Below are 20,227 nucleotides of genomic sequence, written 5' to 3'. Positions count from 1 at the left end.
TAAACACTTAAATTCTTTAATGTTTATATTATCAAATACAGAATATCATAAGGTTACTATAGCTACACTTCTATATTCTTTATGAGTTAATGACAATATTCTAGAACAAAAGAGGTATAAAAAACAAACTGATTTAAAACATAATTATAAGTAGATTGATACATAAGCATGACATTTATTGCTCTAAAAATTATAAATTGTGTAATATTGCAATAACACCATTTGAAACCTTAGCTGCAAACACACAACTGCAATATTAAAGATACTATGGTCGAATATTCAATTATAAAAAGTTATTCATGACTACAGCTGATTTGGATGCATCTTTACAGCAGAATGACTACTTCTTCCACACCTTCTGTTTACAGTATGACACAGCCTAGAAAAAAAATGTTATTGTTATTTTAACTCGAAAATATAAAATCTAACAGATCAAAATTAATGATTAACTTGAAATATTTAGTTTTCATTTGGTGAAGGATGAAGTTTGTTGCAATTATGTTTTAACTAGCATTAGTGTCCTGGGTAAACAGGACATCTCTTCCATATGTAAGAATGCTACAATCTGATAGATTTTAATTTCTTTAATAATATTTTATAAAACAAGGCTGTTCATTATGTCTACTTTTATTTAAAACAACATAAGGTATTTCTCCACATCTATTTCAGAGCTTATGCTCAACTAAATAGGATGGCAGATCAGATTTGGTTTGATACTCTAGTAAAGCAAAAAGATACTGAAATTTATAGCAAAAGGGATCATTTTCTAGGACATGTATGCTAATATTAAGATTAATGAGGGTTAAAAAAAACTCACACAACTCACATAATAAAAGGTTGATGAAAATCAGATAAAGTACAGAAGTAACAAGAAACATCGTATAGTAGAGGTAAGAAGCATGTAACATCAGTTACCACATGAACAAGGATTGTGCAGTATAAATTATTATGTAAACAAGTATGTAACAACAGGGACAAAAAGTACAGCATAAGGAATCCATGTACTTATAATTCAATTTCAATTACATGCTTCAACACTACCAAAGGTTCTGTAAATAGGTCTGTTTAATGAATGTAAAATAATGACAATCATAAAACAGTTTTGTGATACATATGAAAGTTTAAGATATATATCCTAAATGAAGTTGTTATAGATTTAATAATTCAAATTTTATGAACTAAACTTTTACAATCACCCTCAAAGACAACATAGTCTAATAACAAGATTCCTTACATTACAAGCACTAGCATGAGTGTCACTAGCACACCAGTAGCTGGGTCCAAAGGAACATTTCTTTCCACCCAGAACATGAACTTGTCCAGTAGTTGCCTTGCATAAATCAATAGCCTAAAACAGAGGAATTAAAGTTTAATATTTAAGACACTTAATTTTATCTTTACAATTAAACAAATTAGATAAATGGGAGTACTTCTTGCAGTCCATGGAACAAAAAAATTAAACCTAAAAAACTCCAAAGAATTTAAAGTAGTTACAAACTGTTTACGCATAAATATTTATTGTATTATTTCTGTAACAGTGCCTTATTGCTGCACTTAATAGAAATGCAGTACTGTATTATTAGCTACAGTTAATAATATATACTCTTCAAAAAAAAAAACGCAAAAGGCAAAATATGAAACAAATTGTTAACAAGTTTATTCCAGGTAGTTCTGTATGACATGTGTGAAACTTTGCACATTCAATGCTGAACATCCAAAGTCTGCAAAGGCGAAGTCCACACTCGCTGGGTGAAGTTTAACGTCACTCAACATCAATAACAAGTATGCCCCCCCGTGAGCATCAATAACTGCTTGGCATCTCCTGCCAATGGAAGCGATAAGATGATGAATCACATCCTGTGGAACAGCTGTTCACTCAGCCTACGAAGCTGCTGCAAGCTGAGGTAGAGTCTGAGGTTGAGGTTGTCGCCGTCGCAGACGTCGGTCCAACTCGTCCCAAAGATGTTCGATGGGGTTTAAATCTGGTGATCTGGAGGGCCAGGGAAGAACGTTGATGTTTTGGTGTCTCAAGAAGACAGTGGTGAGTCGGGCTGTGTGAGGACGGGCGTTGTCATGTTGAAAAACGTCGTTGACGTTCACCATGATGGGTTGCAGATGGGGCCTAAAAATCTCGTCGACGGTTTCGTACGGTCTGATCGGAAATCCTACGCAGCTCTGGTATGGTTGAGGCAGTAGACGTCGTAGTGGGGGTTCTATCCCGAAGTTGACGTAACCGGATGTTGCGATCTTGTGCGGGCATGGTCACACGAGGTCTGCCAGATCGTGGACAGTCACGAGTTGATCCATGTTGTTGATGACAAATCCATAGCCTTGTGATGGTGCTTTGGTGGACATTCACAGCTCTGGCAGCAACTGATCGAGATTCGCCTGCTTCCAAGCGACCAATGGCGTTGTTGCGTTGTGCTTCAGTCAGTCTTGGCGTAACTGTATTGCGTGTCGGTGGCTTAACACTGAGCTATGGAAACCGAGAACCCGTCACTTTTATAGGGATTTTGCACATGTTTCACTTGCAGAACATGCAGATCTCTCAAACAAATTTATTGGACACGCATGCGTTTTGGCGAAAAATCCGATGTTTTCCTCCGTTTTCAAAGTGCACAGCTTTTATTGTCATTTTGGTCTGACAATTAGTGCCTTAAGACATGTAACATCACATACTCTGAGCTTGTAATGTTATTACATATATTTCTCTTTAAAATAACAAAAATATCCCTTTTGCGTTTCTTTTTTTGAAGAGTATATTACAAAATATTGTAACAGCAGCTACATGTACTAATGTCAACACAACACAAATTAATGGAATTAACAACATCATTATAAAGCTGTATTACAATCTATAGGTATTAACGCTAACAAAACACCATTACCAGTAAAAGTAGTAAAATGAAATATACTATTTAGTATTAGCAAAAAGGTACTAATACAAATATATCACAATCAACATTTCTATATACTAATAACAACATAACATGCATCATCTACAATATACTACACAAAGATATTTTTCATGAAAACATTACCTGACAAACTTCTTTACTGTTGGCAAGCTGACCTATCATTTGTAACATGTAAGGTCCATATGTCTGAATAATGGACTGGCACTAAAAATTAAGAATGCACATATAACTAAATGTAACAAATTTATGTTTCATAAACTTTATGTCTGATGATGATTTAATAATTTGTGCTCTACAAACAGAAGTTATGGATATTATGCTGAAAATGTGGCAAAACATTATAACAAGGCTGCTAAAAACTGTCCATTCATAACTAGTTCAATATATGGATACAATGAATAGTTTGACATTTTCCAATGCTTAGTTGAGTTTTTGTTCAATGTTAAAACCCCACAAGTTTGCTGGGTCTCAACAATTTTCTAAGAATGCATCTAAAAAGCCTTCAAAGGATGACAAATAAAAATTAGTAGTATACATTTCACAAACTGTTTGGTTATTTATAACCAACAGATTTACTGTAATACTCAAAATTCTTACATCAGAAATACAAAATTAAACGTTTAATTCTTATTAATGGAACTAAGATGTTTCACTAGTCTGATGTAACAGACAATTCTTACCTCAGCACTGACAGTTGTAGGTACCACACCACATATTTTTTCAACTAGGGCAACAATATCCTTTTCAAAGTCATCATTTTCCAGCATCTTGTCAGCATAGTCCACAACCAACTGGCATACCTCACATGTGTCTAGGTTTAAGTTTTTAACTAATACTAAAAAAATAAGATGTAGGTAAATAAGCAACTGGCACACAACACACACACACATATATATATGTATATGTATGTATATATACAGGTTCAAGTCCTAAACTACCACTACGAAAAAGCAGTTCAAGTTCTTAAAAGACAATAAAAAAACAAAAAATATATATAAAAACAAATGGTATCTTCACACACTTACTTCTGAATTTTATCACTAAATAACAAAATGTAGAGAACATATCAGCCAATGAAACACTTCACACATAAAAGTTGTTAATAACAAAGATAAATATAACCAAGAAGTCAACCCACTCGTATACGTCTACGTCAGAGTTCTTAAATGCTACCATAGAAACTAACCACTACAAGTAAGCATTTGTTATACTTTATACAATTCTAGATTCAAGGCTTTAACTGTTGCTAAACAGATGCTAGTGTAATAGCATAAATTAAAAATATATTTTGACAATGTTTGGACTTTCTTAGGTAGTTTATTGAAATTTTTTTTTTCAGAAATGTGTGTAAAAACACTCTTCTGCCATAGAATTCATGCAATCTGATAAAAAAAATGTGTTCATATTTTAGATTTATGATTTCAAAAATGTAAAATAAAAGAATATGGAACAACTTGAGACTTTAAGGCAATCTAAAAAGAAACCTACAACAAAATTGTACCATAACCAGTGTAACCAAAATGCTGCACATTGTAACAGGTGAAAATACACAAAGGACACTGAACCATTAATATTTATGTAAAGAAAGAAATAATGCCAACCAGGTCAGATCCTCACCTGGGAAAAGTAATAAATAATACATGTACACTGGTAGCAATCACAACATATCAACTCGCCTCTAGTATACTTCAAGCAGTAAGAAAATAAAATGGGTACAATCATATTATACCATATGAAAACATACCATTCAAATTAAAAAAAAGGAACTAAGAATTTTCAGTGATCATAAATCATCATCCACATACAACTTGTGAAAGAATGCAGGGAGTTGTGTGCTTTGTATTTGAATTTCACACAAAGCTACTCAAGGGCTATCTGTGCTAGCCATCCCTAATTTAGTAGTGTAAGAGTAGAGGGAAGGCAGCTAGTCACCACCCACAGCCTACTATTGGGCTAATCTTTCACCAATGAATAGCGGGATTAACCGTCACATTATAATACCCCCACGACTGAAAGGGCAAGCATGTATGGTGCAACGGGGATGCAAACCCGCGACCCTCAGATTATAAGTCGCATGCCTTAACACGCTTGGCCATGCCAGGCCATGATGTGCCTTGTATTCCAGTTTTATTACAGAGCCTTTTGCAATAGAAATTATTTTACAGGAATGTTGTCAAAAGGCATGGTAATCACATAGTTGGGAACAAAATAGGCTGTAACAATGTGGTTAGACTACAAATAGTTTCAGTATTCCAGTATTTGCTTTTGAAGTCACTATTTCATATAATAAAAATCACATTTGTATCCATTAACACATTAACATGGTTCTAGCATTGATCTTACTATTATGTTGACATAAGCTGAGAGTGAAGCAAAAGTAAAAGTTTGAAATTTAGCAGCAACTAGTCAACTTTGTTATAGTTTGTGCAAGCTCCACTTGAACTCCACTCAGTGCAAAGGATACTAGGGACAAAAGCAATAATGAGAGACAGAAATTATCTAAATATATGTGTAGGATTTTTAATCTATGTGATACATCTCATTTCTAATTCTAGGTGTCCCTCCTAGTTTAGTTTATCTTTGCTTTATTTGTAAATTTTCAGTAACATGAGCCCCATAAAGATATAAATTGGTTTTAATATGTAGATTCCACACACCAAAAATGTTTCATCTTGAGAATAATTTTTCTAATCAAAATTATTCTAACTAAAAGGAAAAAAAAACAATCTCCTAGTACCACACTTTGACATGAATATTAGTCTGACAACTTATGAAACTAAGCATGTAGTATTAGCACATTAATCAATATCTTTTTTTTTAAATATAAATGATATCCATACACATTACATTTTCATGTTTTACTATTTCAACACAGTCATTCACTCATTAAAGGTATAATGTTCTGCTAAAAAGAAACAAATCTGGCTGGACATGTATCAAGAAAAAATGGGTATAGGCTCTCTACAACAGACCAGTTTTACTCATTAAACACAGCAGCTGTAGTTGGACATGTATCAAGAAAGTGAAAGAACAAACTCACTAGGTACAGCAGCTGTAGCTGAACAAGTGTCTAGGAAAGGAAAGAACAAACTCACTAGGTACAGCAGCTGTAGCTGGACAAGTGTCTAGGAAAGGAAAGAACAGACTCACTAGCTACAGCAGCTGGAGCTGGGCAAATGTCAAGGAAAGAAAAGAACAGACTCACTAGGTACAGCAGCTGTAGCTGGGCAAATGTCAATGAAGTGAGAGAACAGACTCACTAGGTACAGCAGCTGTAGCTGGGCAAATGTCAAGGAAGTGAGAGAACAGACTCACTAGGTACAGCATCTGTAGCTGGACATGTATCAAGAAAAGAGAGAACAGACTCATCAGGTACAACAGCTGTAGCTGAAATTATATCAAGAAAGAAAAAGAGAACAGTTCATTATCACAGAGTTAAAGAGAATAGCTCAAAAGTTAAATCAATGTTGTCCTTCCTCCTCTTCATGTGGTTTTCAACGTCTATCAGCTATGTATGGATTATATTTCCAAGGTCTCATTTAGGCAATCTAAATGTTCAGAAGTGCACAAAAGATATCTTCAAATTTATTCTTATATTATAGAGATACTGGTATGTTGAATTTGTTGTGTGGATGAAGACACTTTATTGGTACCCAATCTGTATATAGTACTTCCACATGAAATAGTTGTTTTAGCATGTTAACCTTAATTTTTCTTGAGTTTTTAAACAAACATGTGTGAGAAGAATAAATGTTATAAACAACGTACAATACCAATCAGTTTTGTGTGAACACGTATTGTATTAATAATAGATCAGGTTTGTTGTTTTTTTAGAAACTAGTCACTTACTAGGCTCAGGAGCAGCTGCAGGACATGTATTAAGAATAGAACAGACAAGGTCAGTATCAGCAGCCACAGTAAGAAGTCCTAAAATATCATTTCCGTGTTCAACTACTAAATGGTGACAAGAATTGGACATCGCTCCTGGTAGCATCTTACAAACCTCTTCAACCATCTCTTTTATTTCAGCCTGTACATAAATTGAAGTTATATTTTTCAGAAATATGGAGAAAAACAGGTTTGTTCCTCTTAAAAACTTTATTATTATTATTATTATTAATGGATTATTTAAAGCATTTTGTATTATCTCTGCAACAGTAACTTGTTACTGAACATGTCAATTTTTTCACCATCATTATTAAAATGTGTATATTTTATCAATAAAACCACTAATGTACAGTTGTGTTTTGAACATTTAAAATAACGTTTTCTTTTCACTTCAAAGAAACATCAAGAATTAATGTTTGTGTGTATAGAAATGGTGCTTACTTCACTATTTACATTCTGTAGTAGTTGATGAATATACTGTACAGTCCAGTGGCAGGTCTGACATTCTATCTTCTTTTTAACTTCATCTTCACCTGGTAGGAAACTGACTAATTAAAAATATCTAAACAAAATTTTACACACCCAAATGTTAGTGTAACTTTATCACAAAACTTAATAGTTTAAAAACACTAGACTACATGTTGTTGTTTTTTTGTTTTTTTTTCACAAATTATCTTATAAATAAAAATTTATGCAAAAAATGCTATCTTTTAGATTACAGCAATTAAACAGTATCTGGATAAAAAGAGATTTATTCAAACTACTCAATATCTCTCAAAACATTCCACAATTTAAGATAATATTACCCAGTTTGAGAAGATTGTATGTAGGTTTGTTTCTTTTTTAACACAACAAACAACTTCATAGTATCTGCAATTACCCATAATGGTTAGCAGAATAATTAATTACCTAAATTTTAATTATAATTACTTACATTTTTTGTGTTTGCTTCTTTGTGAATATTATCAAAACTTCCTAAACACAACAGTACGTTATCAAATCAGGGAGTGTAATGAAAAATATGCATATAGTGTATCTTAATATTTATAATAGGAAATTAATAAACAAAAGTTCTGATAATACAGACACATAACCATGACAAGTATTTCTTACACTAAAACCATAATTTGTACATTCACCAACCTGGGCAATAATCAAACAATGGACACATCACATGTGGATCTAGACCAAGTGATAAGATTGTGATGACTGACTGAATATTTTTATTCACAAATTTCTGACATCTTTCCAAGACTGATGATGGAAGAACTGTGCACATTTTTTCAAGTGCTTTTTTGATATCATCCTAAAAGACAAAATAAAGGTTCAGAAACAAACAAACAGACAAATATTAAACTTTTTTTGGAGATCATAACAAGGAATAACTGACAGCAAAGTAAATTACACACAGCTTCCTTGATGTTAATAATTCATTTGTCATAAAACAAAAAACTTTTGCCCATTATACTGATTTTGCATGACTGCAGAATGTCAAAATAATTCAGTTAATATTGTTGAAAAATCCAGTATATATTATTTTACTTCCAACAAAAAATTAACATGTAACTTAAATGTTACTAACCAACTTTATTTCACATTTACAAATATATCAGTATTATGTCAAAAACTATTATGCAATGTAAATCTTTATAAATCATCATACTTTAAGCTCAGAACTTGTACAAATTAAAAAAGGATCAATACATTATTACTTTTAACCAATAACTGTTTAAAATCTAAACATTAATTCTGTTATATAATTATTAGCAGAATATTAGTGGTAATCTACATACTAAACAATAACATTAAAATAATGTTACCAAAATATACACAGGATCTTGAAAATCTAAGATAACAAACTACATATTCCATAACCATAACAATGATTATACTCATAGCCTATGACTTCCAGGTTAAAATCATTTGCCTTTTGTTGCATTGCAGTTCAAATATAGCAATTAAAAAGTGCAGGTAATGCCCTAAAATTGGTCTCCTTCAGAACTTTCCAATCAACAGTTCTCTTATTCTATCATTGCATAAACATGCCAAATACAAAACTGTTATGAATTTCAAGAAAGTGAAATTTGTAGTATTCAGTCATATTGATAACACACACAAGAAAAAAATTGACTACTCCATAACTGGCCAACAGCAACATCACAGCAAAAACGAAACTTTCTTTGGCACTGAAGACAAGATTAATAATATATTCTGGCATACAAAAATGACAATACTTTTCTCAAGTACATCCAAACAAAAGCCCAACTATCAAGAAAAGTGTAAACAATATCTTTTATAATAAAAAGGAGAATGTGTTACAAAGAACAAACAGATGCTTAATCTATTTACAAAAGACTTGTCCAATGATCATACACATGTCACTGATAAAACATTTAAAAAATGTAGAGAGCATTTCATAAAAGGCTTTTCCAAGGGTGTTTGCATGTTATATTTATGTTAAAAAGTTAAATATCTGGAGAGTTGGGGAAAATGCCAAGGTGAACTATACATTTTATCAGGCTAACATTCTGACACCACTATACTGTAAGAAAGTACATACAATCTCTATACTGATTGGTGCAAATAAAGTATGGCTCTATCACAAAAGAACAGAACAATAGCCCATGACTAAAGCTATCACACAAAATATCACCAGTGGTGCAAGAAAAAGCCTCTAGGCATTACCTTTGTAACATTACTATGGTTCATGAACACAACCCAATATATAAGGCATTATTAAGGTCTTTTACAATTCTAAATTACCACTAAGTTTTAACAAACAAAATATTTCCAAACACACAATTTACTGCAAACATACCACTGTTTACATGTATACTGATGCCTTTTGCCTACCTGTGACCGTTGGTCTTCAAGTTCTGTATGTAACCATTCAGCAAACAGCTTACAGGCTTCACATTCCACTTCATTTGAATTCAATTGTTTTGATTCAACTTTCAAACCTTAATAAACAATGAAAAATTTCTATACTAAAAGGTTTTTAAATATGAGAACTTATTACTTATTACTTTTTTTTTAATTAAAATGATCAAAAATACCTAGTTTCACTTCTAAAACTTCTATAATTATATGGTCAGAAAGAAACCCAACATAAAAAGCAAACAAACTGAAGATCGTTTTAACAGACAAATCTTAAGGTTTCTTAGCTGGCAGAGCGTGACATTTAATAGTAGTGATATGGATACAAGTTTTTATTTCATAATGATACTGAAAATAATTTAAAACAAAATCATTATTTATCCAACACAGTATAGGTTTTCAATAAAAAGACTAACAGTATTTTCTTTATGGCTGTTTGTTGTACATCACTACCAGAGCTTATGCATCCAGCAGTCTGATAAGTTCTGATATTATCCAAAAGACAATGTTGGCAGTATTGCAACAAGTAAGATATAATAGCCTTTTAATAAAGTTTAATTTTTGTAAAATCAAATAAAATATTTTATTATATGGAATACATCATATCAAGTAAAAAAAAAATTATTAAAATGTGCAACACAATTTTTTGAAGCTTCTTTTGAGAAATTTTCAATATTTCAAAGAACAGGTTCAAGGAGAAGTCAACTTTTCAACATCTTTTTCTGGGGGGAAAACTTGAAAAATGATATTTTTTACATTAATTGAATGGGAAAGTTTGGAAATTATTTAAATGGGAGTATGCTACATACTCATTAAACTCTGATTTTGAAATATTTTGCACTATTTTGTTTTTGGTACAAAATAAATCTGCACATTAACATATCCCCACAGATTATTTCTTCCCAATTTTCACTTAAATGATTATACATGAGCAATAAACAATTTTTTTTATGTGCCAGTGACAATAATTAAATCTTAATAATGCTGTACGTTAAGTAATATCACAAATAAGTATGTGTAAATCGCTTCAGTAATTTTATGGTTTTATTTATTATAACACTTGTTGTAAAAAAAACTGACCAAAAATATTTGGTGAAGTACTCATTTTTGAAACAAAATACATTGGGAATCCAAGCAGTAACTAGTGAGATTATGTTCAGTAATTATAACAGTAAATTTCAAATTTGATAGTGTTAAAAACTGGTTAACTGTATACTAAATTAATAATCCTTTTTAATGTATTTACTACTACACACAAATATAAACACATGCATTTATAATAGGCATAACCCTTTAACTATATCAACTAAGAATTATTCCATGAAACATATTTTCCCAATTCAAAATGTTCATTTCAAATCATAAAGAGTGATAATAATAAATATATAATATGGAATTAGCCTAAAATATGTTGTTTTTCTTAATCTAATGTCATACCTGACGAAAAAGAAACATTTGCAGGGCAAATGTTCAAAGCTGGACAGACAACACTGGGGTCAATATCTTGGGCTAAAATGACCATTACTGAACTTCCATACATGTCTACAAAAGATTTGCAGGTTTCACTTAATGCACCAGGCAAGAATTCACAAGCTCTATCAATCACTGACTTCACTGCCTCCTGGACAAATAACAAAAAAGAAACTCTGAACCTGATAAAAATTGTTTTATTTTTGTCTTAAAATAGAACTTGTTACATTTCAAGAAAGAAAACAAATATGACATTAACAGTAACATTTAAGTCCAAGTACACAGATGAATCAAACAAACTTGTGTACTATAAGCATTTCTACAATCTAGCAAAATTACTGTCAAACCAATTTTAAGCTCTTCACAACTAGCAGGTTTTTAAACAATAGCATGTTGCCTTTCACCTTTGAAATGTATAATGCATAGTGTCTAATTTTACATAATGTGGCACAATGTATGTAAACATAAAAACTCATGATGGTGCAACACAGTAGAATACCAGTAGTTTGGTATTATATGATATTTTAGTAGAAACAACAATATTACCAAGTGCATATTATTAATGGTATGAAACAAAAAGGCATGAAAAAAAAAACCACTTAAAATTTACCTGGTTCTTTGTATCATACAGTTCTGTCTGGATAAAATGAAGGATGTACTGACACATAGTACATTCTACTTCTCCAGTAGTATCTATAAAGTAAACATGTTTAACCTAAGTATGATTTTTCACACACACAAAAGAATTACTTATTTTCTACATTTAATAACCCTTGTGAAAATTACCTTTTAATCTAGAATAGTTGAATTTGTTCATAAAAATAGATTCCCTGTCAATGAAAGACTTTAAAAAACTTACTAAGAGGAACCATTAACAACCTCCATGTAAAAGTATGCAAACTAATATAAATCAGAACCAAAATAGTTTAATGTAAATTCCAAATTAATAAACATATTCCAATATCAAAAAGTGACTATAAATACTTAATTTTTTAAATCAGTATAACAGAAAACTAATGTACTTTTGTTGATTGAAGATTTTTTGGTCACTGCTGCTATTTAAAGTAGTTTTTCTATTGAAATATTATATTGTCTCCATATTTCTACTTGTACTTCAGTTTAAATTAATCTTAATAAAGTATTTTAACACTATCAACACTGGTATTACGCCAGACAATTAACTGTTTTGTTGTAGTACCAAATCAAAATTTATTAAAATTCATATTTCTACTTGTACTACAGTTTGTTTAAAAATATTAAAATACATTTCATAAATGGTACAATACTTTCAAGTAATAAATTTTGAAAAAAATATTCAAATACCTGATTTACACAAGTTCCCTTTTCTTATACATAAACTTTGAAATGTATATTTAATAGTGTTAAGTTTGAAAATTTGTTAGTATTTCCAAGTCCTTAAATCTTGTAAAAGTCATAAGATATGATACTTTCTAAAACAAATGACTGAACTCTGTAGAAGGATGAGACTGTTTTCAAGTCCACACTCTGCTATAAACTCTTGTTCATGAAGTCAGTGACATTCTGGTGTGTAACACAGTACACAAGTGAACCATACATCATTTCTCAGCTGTGTGTGTATACAACTACAATGGTACTGACACGGTTTGTTTGTTTTGGAATTAAACACAAAGCTACACAAAGGGTTATCTGTGCTCTGTTCCATCATGGGTACTGAAACCAGGTTTCAAGTGGTGTGAGTTTGCAAACATATCACTATGCCACTGGGAGGCTATTAGTAACATGGTATTGAGTCAATTAACATTTGGCTTTTCAAGCAAAGTATGAAAAATATAATACAACATAACTGATCTCTCACAAACCACCCAAACCATGTACTTTTGAATGTTTTATAAAAGTATTATATTCAATAACAAATCATGAAAAATCTTGGGTGACAAATTAAATCTCAAAATGTCCTCACATTCAGGGTGTAATTAAATATAACATTTGTTTCTATAAGAATAATAAAGGGCTGTTATTAGAACAACATTATTTAAAATGATACTAATAAGAAATTTAAAAGGTGACTGTCATTAATTAAACTTGACTAACTCTGCTTAGCCTAATAACTTGCATTTTGAACAAGGGTACATAAAAGTAAATTTTCAAAATTTCTTGTCTTTCCAACTTAAAAGGGCCTCCAAAATAAATGCAAGTGGAATGTTAAGATTTGTAATTTTGTTTTGAAATAAATTTTATAAACATATGATTCAATGAAGTAACAGAAATCCAAATTCTTAACTCTAATTTGATTTTTTACTCTGAATTGTAATTTGTTTTTTGTGGGATCTAACTTTCCACTTGTATAGATAAAAATTGTCAAATATGAAACGTGTGTACATTCTCTACACAATTTGTTACTCACTTCAGGATTACAGAGTTTAAAAACAGGAAATTTCAAATTTGACAGTATTGAAAACTGTAAAATTGACTGAAATGTTTTATTTTCAAATTAACAAAGCTAACAAAATTATATATTGTAAGAAAATTATAATATTTTTTTCTCTATTTATTTGCCATACAGCTCCCTTTCTTCCCCATATAGATTTTAAGTTTAAAAATGGTTTAGCTAGTATGATTAGAAGCCTCTCTCTTTCTCTCTCATCACATGCCTTCAAATAATTTAATTATACCATGGTTTTAGCTAATTTTACTGGTTCTCCCTGCACCTTATTTTTGTAAAAATAATTACTTTTTCAGTTCCATTTTGCTATACAAAATTTCATTCTGATAATCTAAAAACTATGCCTCCTTAAGCAGCAGATTAGGCACAAGCATAATCTTAAATGTACAAGATAAATTTTATGAATTAAATAGGGTAAAATAAATATTGATTTTTATTGAAAAATGTCTTAAAAGGATAATCATGATATTTATGTTAAACCTGTAGATATTTTGCTGCTTTTCAAAAAATTCACATTTTTTTTCTATTGAAATGAAGCAAAAACAAATTTCCTGTGCAAGGAAATAAACATGTTCCAGATACTAATTACAAACTCCAATAAGTGAACTAGTATAAAAACAAAAGAATTTGAATAGTCTGTAGGACTAACGTATATGTTTGAAACTCATCTGCAAACTTACAAAACTAGAATCTGGATTTCAATACCCATGGTAAGCAAAGCACATGTAGCTCATTGTGTAGTTTTGTGCTCAATTACAAAGAAAGTTGTCTTTCAGATAAATGATTGCAAGTATACTGCACACTAAACTGCATAACATATGGCTATAGTTTGTCTTGTATCCAATTTAATTTCATTATAATTCATGAATTTAAAGAGAAATCTAACAATCAAAAATTCTTGATGGTTGGTGCAACATTTGTGAGATATTACCTTTTATGAATTCGAGTGCAAAAACAGCATTATACTGGTAGCTGGCTTTAAACTCAGCTGCTATGAAACAATTTTGTTTAATATATCTGTTTTAGGAAAAAATTACAAGATACATTCTCTTACTAAATTTGTAAATGTTTGTATAATACTTTAATGCTTGCCTTAAAAGCAATGTTTTGGAAAAAAATAAGTACAAACTACAGTACTTACCTGGACACATCTTTAGCATTCCACACAGAGTACCTGGTTTTAACTCTCTAGCAATCATTGTTAAAATAAGTTCACTGTAAGTGTCAATGAACTTCTTGCATATTGTGCTTTCAGATTCAGGAAGTTCTGAACACAATTGGTCAAGAACTTTTCTAATTTCTTCCTAATTTAAGAAATTATATAAAAACCAATTATAAAATAAAGGATCAAATACTAACTTTATAAACCATTATACTTAATGTGTATCAAATTGTAATTACAAGGAGAGAAGGACTTAGAAAATTTAAATTCACTAAAATAGAAAAAATATAAATCTAGAATTAGCATCCCAATAACTCAAAATCTTCTTACAGTTACTGACAGTACAGTCTAGTAGAAAAACTATATATATAATCAACACAGATAATTTAAATATATGCATATCTTTACACAAACCAAAATAATGTTTTGCAATTATTTAGCAGTCACAGTAATTTTCAACCTTCATTCACCATGACACAAAGAAACAACTAGCAGCTATGTTAATAGTCTCACTTCACTGTGGAAAATATTTTCAAGTTTCAAACAAATTCAAATCTGAAAACAAAACTGAATTTTTTTAAGATGGTTTATTGTCAATTATCTGTTTTTAAAAGATAATTTTCAATTTTCAAAATAAAGTAAAAATAGTTTTGAAATCAAACTAGAGAAACTCAATTACACAAGCATTAGTAGGTGTGAAACTTTTTGTTCTTTATGAGAGATGACATCAACTTCTATACCTCAGTTGATTCTTCTGACAGCTGTTCTTCTAAGTAGCCAGTGATTACTTTGCATACTTCACATTCATTTTTGTCAAATCCAGAAACCAAATGTGAACTAATTTTATTCCCTATAAAAAAAACAAATTTGTATAATTATTTTAATAAGTTACAAGCATTGAAATTCACAATTACGACTAGTTAAAATTAGTTAAATTCACACAGAATCTGACAATTGCTACAACCAATTATAGAGCAAAATTTAATACATAGAATATTATAATAATAAGCAGTTGTAAACTTTGAAGTTAACCTTATTGACCCAGGTATTTTTTTACTGCTCATGACAAAGTTTAGTGTTGTACATTCAAATGTTTAAGTTACTTTTGGTTCATGTTATATCAATTAGAATAGCATAAAATCTTAGCTAATAATCCATATTTTAATAGTACACAAGTTTCAAGTTCTTAATTTTACAAGTGAGCATTTTACAAAATCCTGAATTTCACCTACTGCAACACAAATGACACAGTTTTACTAAGTATGTCATCATACCCATTTTATTCACCACCTTCCGAAAACGAAAGTATTGAAAACTGTAAAATTGACTGAAATGTTTTATTTTCAAATTATCAAAACTAACAATTAATGTTAGATTATTAATTAGTATAGGTATAAAGATGTTCCTTTATATTGTTTAATTTTGGTTTTAGTTACTGTATAAGTAGGGCTTCTTTGATTTTATGTTTGTTTATATTTGTTTCCCTACTTAATATCTGGGTGTTTTCTATGGTTACGTTGTGTTTATTAAAGAAATATTAACATTAAAGCTGTTTTTATATGAAAAGTTTTAGATATCTAATTTTATTAATAAACTTATATAAAAATTAAATACCAGGACAGAGTTTTAAAGCATCACAAACTGTGTTTGGATCAAGTTCTTGAACCAAAAGTGTAATGATAAGATCTGCATACTCTTTCACAAAATCATCACATTCTTTTGACAATGACTGTGGAAGTATAGAGCATACTTTCTCCAGGGCATTTTTTATTGCCTCCTGAAAAATTAAAACAATTTTTCTTTGCAGAATTCATTCATTGTAGCAAGTCATAGAAAAAAATTTAATAAAGTGAATATGAAGTAACTTGGATGCAATAAATATAAACTAATAGGTTAAAACATTTCTTGAAAATGTTTGAGTTGGTTGTGTTTATTTCTATAATTTAATAATAATAATATTTTTTACAGATATTCAAGACAGCACATTGCCAATATATTATTATATTTCTATAATTTAATAATAATAATATATTGGCAATGTGCTGTCTTGAATATCTTTAAAAAATATAATTACATCACAAAATAATTTTCTCTATATGTAAGAAAAAACAACAGGTTTTTAACTTCACCAATATTTTCTTTTTAACAGGATTTGAACCAACATCAACTTGACACTTTAACAAACATTAAGCACAAATGCCCAACAAATGTAAAAGTAATGTGAATTCTCCTTGCAAGCAAAAACTAAATTACAGCAAAATTTAAAAGTGGAGATGTGCAAACCCCTACAAGTCCAAGTCCTTGGGTATATAAGTTAGAAAATAATTTTCTCCCTACATATGAAGTACTTTCCAGAACAGTGGAACAAGCATATGTACCCTTAACTGTTTAGAGTAAGTACCACAAGCAAACTACTAACTAAATCTTTTGCTTGTTAGTTTGTTTATTAAAGTATGGGAGGAGCAAAGAAAAGTTTTTTCACAACAAAGTAATGTTATTATACAAATACCTCTGTTGGTTTGTCTTCAAGTTCTTTATCAAGGTATGCCATTACTTGTTTACATAATGTACACTGAATGCTTTCAGTAACTGTTGCAATCTGGACATCATTTCTTTGTTGACCTATACAGAAAAGATATTACCAACTTATCCAGCAGCAAGTTACCACTTCTAACATAAAAACTACCAAACATGACTAAATTTTTGCTATAAACACAAATTATGTACTGACTTATCACTTCGTTAGCAAGAACTACACAATCAGATCAATCAACTTGCACTAATGAATGTTCTCCTGTTTCCAAAATTAATGGGTTCTTTGCACAACACCAGTACTGACACTGCAATGTGCATTACTGTTGAACTGCTACAGTTATACAAAAGTAAAATTAGATTTTCTTGCTTTGATTTCATTCTCTTTTTCATTATATAAATTAAATAAAACAATACAAATATTTAATGAAATCAGTCTAAAGTATTACCTAACATTTAAAAAAATATACAAGGTGTGTTTTAGGATCTAACTAAATTATTAAAGGATCATTTTAATAGAATTTATAAATTAACTAGCTCCATTTAAATACAAATTAAGTACCAGGGCAGAGTTTCAGAGCATCACAGACTATGTTTGGGTCAAGTTCTTGAAGCAAAAGTTTAATGATAAGATCTGCATACTCTTTCACAAAATCATCACATTCTTTTGACAATGACTGAGGTAGTATGGAGCACACTTTCTCCAGGGCATTTTTTATTGCCTCCTGAAAAATTAAAATAATTTTTCTATGTAGAAATCTTCCATCACAGCAGGTCACAGAACAAAAATTTCATAAACTGAATATACAATAATTTTGATAAAATAAAAAACTAATAATTTATTCCAGTGATTGTGACATACAATAAAACTTTTGAGTGTTGGTTATTTACCTATTTTATGATACATAAATCAATTCAGAAACTTGTTGTTTTAAATGTTTAAATTACATTAACAATTTTTGTCTATATTTTACACATGCACACATGAACATGCATCCAGAACAAATATCATTACTGATGTAAATAACTTTTCTACGTAATATTTCCTGATGAACAAATGGTTGTTCATTTTTTATTTTTATTTGTTTAATACACATATCTTTACCTGATTTTAAACATTACATACATAAATAACACAAAATGAAGTGATCAAGTGATCTTTCTGCCAAGAACACTCTGTACGGCAAATTTCATAACTAATTAGGTATGTTTCACACAAACATTCAGTTTTATTTTGTTACAAAATCCACATTCTTTCACCTGCATACTAAAATATAGGTAATTTAAAAAGTCATGACAAACTTCAAACTGAATACCAATTATGATCCAACAATTGCAAATGTAATCAAAATATATATCAAACCCTTGGGTTAATAAATGTACATTAATATAGAGATGTGTTAATTTTCTGTACAAGTGGATTTTCTCATCATCACAGATTAGAAATGTGTTACAAAACTAACAAACAAATTTAACATTTGTTTTAATCCTATGCAAACTGACTATAATTTTGCAAAAATATACATTTTCCCTGAAAAACTAATATTCTATTCTATAATGTGTATGTGTATAATTTTTAAAAAATCACTTCAAGAATAACACAATAATATCAAAAACTATGATATTTTTCTAAAACTTCATTTTAAATCAGTTTTATGAGATGTTTAGTACTTTGTTCTAAAATATCAAAACTTTAAGGTGAGGGACAGATGTTTTCCTTTTTCACAAATAACTTACTGTTACAATTTGGTTTCTTTACTACATAATTATAAATAAGTTATTTTATAAACAGCAGCAAAAACTTTACATTGAACCTTGAATTTTATTTTAGGAAAAAAATTATGTTAAAAATACCTCTGTTGGTTTGTCTTCAAGTTCTTTTTCAAGATATGTCATTACTTGCTTACACAACAAACACTCAAAAGAGTCAGAGACTTCTGAAATAAGGATATCATTTCTTTCTCGCTCTGTGCAAAAAGAAACTGATGTTTTTAAAACTCTTTGTTAAGTCATTCAATTGTTCACTTGCAGAAGAATGTTGAAACTATGGCTGCTCAGCAAAAGTAAATATTATATTTAATAGCTTTCATAGTCTGTCATTTTGTTAAAAGATTTCAGAAACTAGAAATGGTTCAATACATTTAATGGCAGTTTTTGAAACTTTATTTTTCCTAAAGTATAAATAACTATTGTTGTTTGTTGTTTTGTTTTCCTTGAAAATGGCATAAGATTAAAACTCAAATTCTGCAGCAGATGTTTCCTAAACACAGCAAACAGTGGGTAAATATGAAATGCAGGAACACTTATGTATATTGATACATAAATGTTTTAATTCTCACTTAAATAAATAATACATCTTCTCCACTACAGAACTGCCACACAAGTGTAGAATTTTGTATCACCATTAAAAAAAGTATTTCTCTTTGGTTTCATTTACATATAGAGAAATAAATTTGGAAGTGAAAAAGTTAAGAGTATACATTTCATCTTTTATTATTTAGAAAAAGATTAAAATACTGTCACACAGATTCAACAAATTCATAAATTACATAATCTAGGCAATTACGTGCTATTGTTTTAACCATTTACAGTAACATTTCAGTAAAAGTATTACATATTATTGATCAAAATTATAGTTGTTACTTTTTCCTCATAATAGTTTAAGTCATATTAAAGTCATAACTGTTTCTAGCCTTAAGTGACATTTACTTAAATTTGTTTTTGTTTTTTAATGGCCATTCTTTACCTGGACATTGCTTCAGTGCCTCACACACTTTCTCTGGATTTATTTCTTGAATCAGTAAGTCTACCATCATTTCTGTGTACTTGTTAACAAATGCTTCACATTCCTTGAAATTAGACTGTGGCAGGGTATGACAGAAGTTTTCCAAAACAGCTTTGATTGCCTCCTACTCAGGAAATAAAAATTACATTTATACATAACATCTAATTTCA

At 29.9% G+C, this 20,227-nt stretch overlaps 1 protein-coding gene across 19 annotated transcripts in view; it reads right to left on the bottom strand.

Moving 5' to 3' along the window:
- Sap-r (prosaposin) overlaps nucleotides 1-20,227 on the bottom strand; it is a 114,333-nt gene continuing 94,106 nt past the window's right edge. For 13 of the 19 annotated variants that reach the window (XM_076461910.1, XM_076461917.1, XM_076461915.1 and 10 more), the window contains 17 exons: nucleotides 20,019-20,181; nucleotides 19,127-19,254; nucleotides 17,835-17,997; nucleotides 17,250-17,362; nucleotides 16,355-16,517; nucleotides 15,481-15,590; nucleotides 14,720-14,882; nucleotides 11,764-11,846; nucleotides 11,121-11,304; nucleotides 9,660-9,766; nucleotides 7,950-8,112; nucleotides 7,248-7,339; nucleotides 6,768-6,948; nucleotides 3,599-3,753; nucleotides 3,042-3,122; nucleotides 1,235-1,348; nucleotides 1-379 (listed from right to left, as the gene is read on the bottom strand). In XM_076461910.1, coding sequence (XP_076318025.1) covers nucleotides 341-379; nucleotides 1,235-1,348; nucleotides 3,042-3,122; nucleotides 3,599-3,753; nucleotides 6,768-6,948; nucleotides 7,248-7,339; nucleotides 7,950-8,112; nucleotides 9,660-9,766; nucleotides 11,121-11,304; nucleotides 11,764-11,846; nucleotides 14,720-14,882; nucleotides 15,481-15,590; nucleotides 16,355-16,517; nucleotides 17,250-17,362; nucleotides 17,835-17,997; nucleotides 19,127-19,254; nucleotides 20,019-20,181 — 2,202 coding nt within the window. In that variant the 3' untranslated portion in view covers nucleotides 1-340. The remainder of the gene's footprint in view (nucleotides 380-1,234; nucleotides 1,349-3,041; nucleotides 3,123-3,598; nucleotides 3,754-6,767; nucleotides 6,949-7,247; nucleotides 7,340-7,949; nucleotides 8,113-9,659; nucleotides 9,767-11,120; nucleotides 11,305-11,763; nucleotides 11,847-14,719; nucleotides 14,883-15,480; nucleotides 15,591-16,354; nucleotides 16,518-17,249; nucleotides 17,363-17,834; nucleotides 17,998-19,126; nucleotides 19,255-20,018; nucleotides 20,182-20,227) is intronic. The other 6 variants (XM_076461912.1, XM_076461920.1, XM_076461913.1 and 3 more) reach the window with 1 other exon arrangement.

Source organism: Tachypleus tridentatus, chromosome 10, assembly GCF_004210375.1.
Source record: "Tachypleus tridentatus isolate NWPU-2018 chromosome 10, ASM421037v1, whole genome shotgun sequence".
Lineage (NCBI taxonomy): Eukaryota > Metazoa > Arthropoda > Merostomata > Xiphosura > Limulidae > Tachypleus > Tachypleus tridentatus.
Note: the sequence above shows the minus strand (reverse complement) of the source record. Positions and strands in the feature narration are given on the sequence as shown.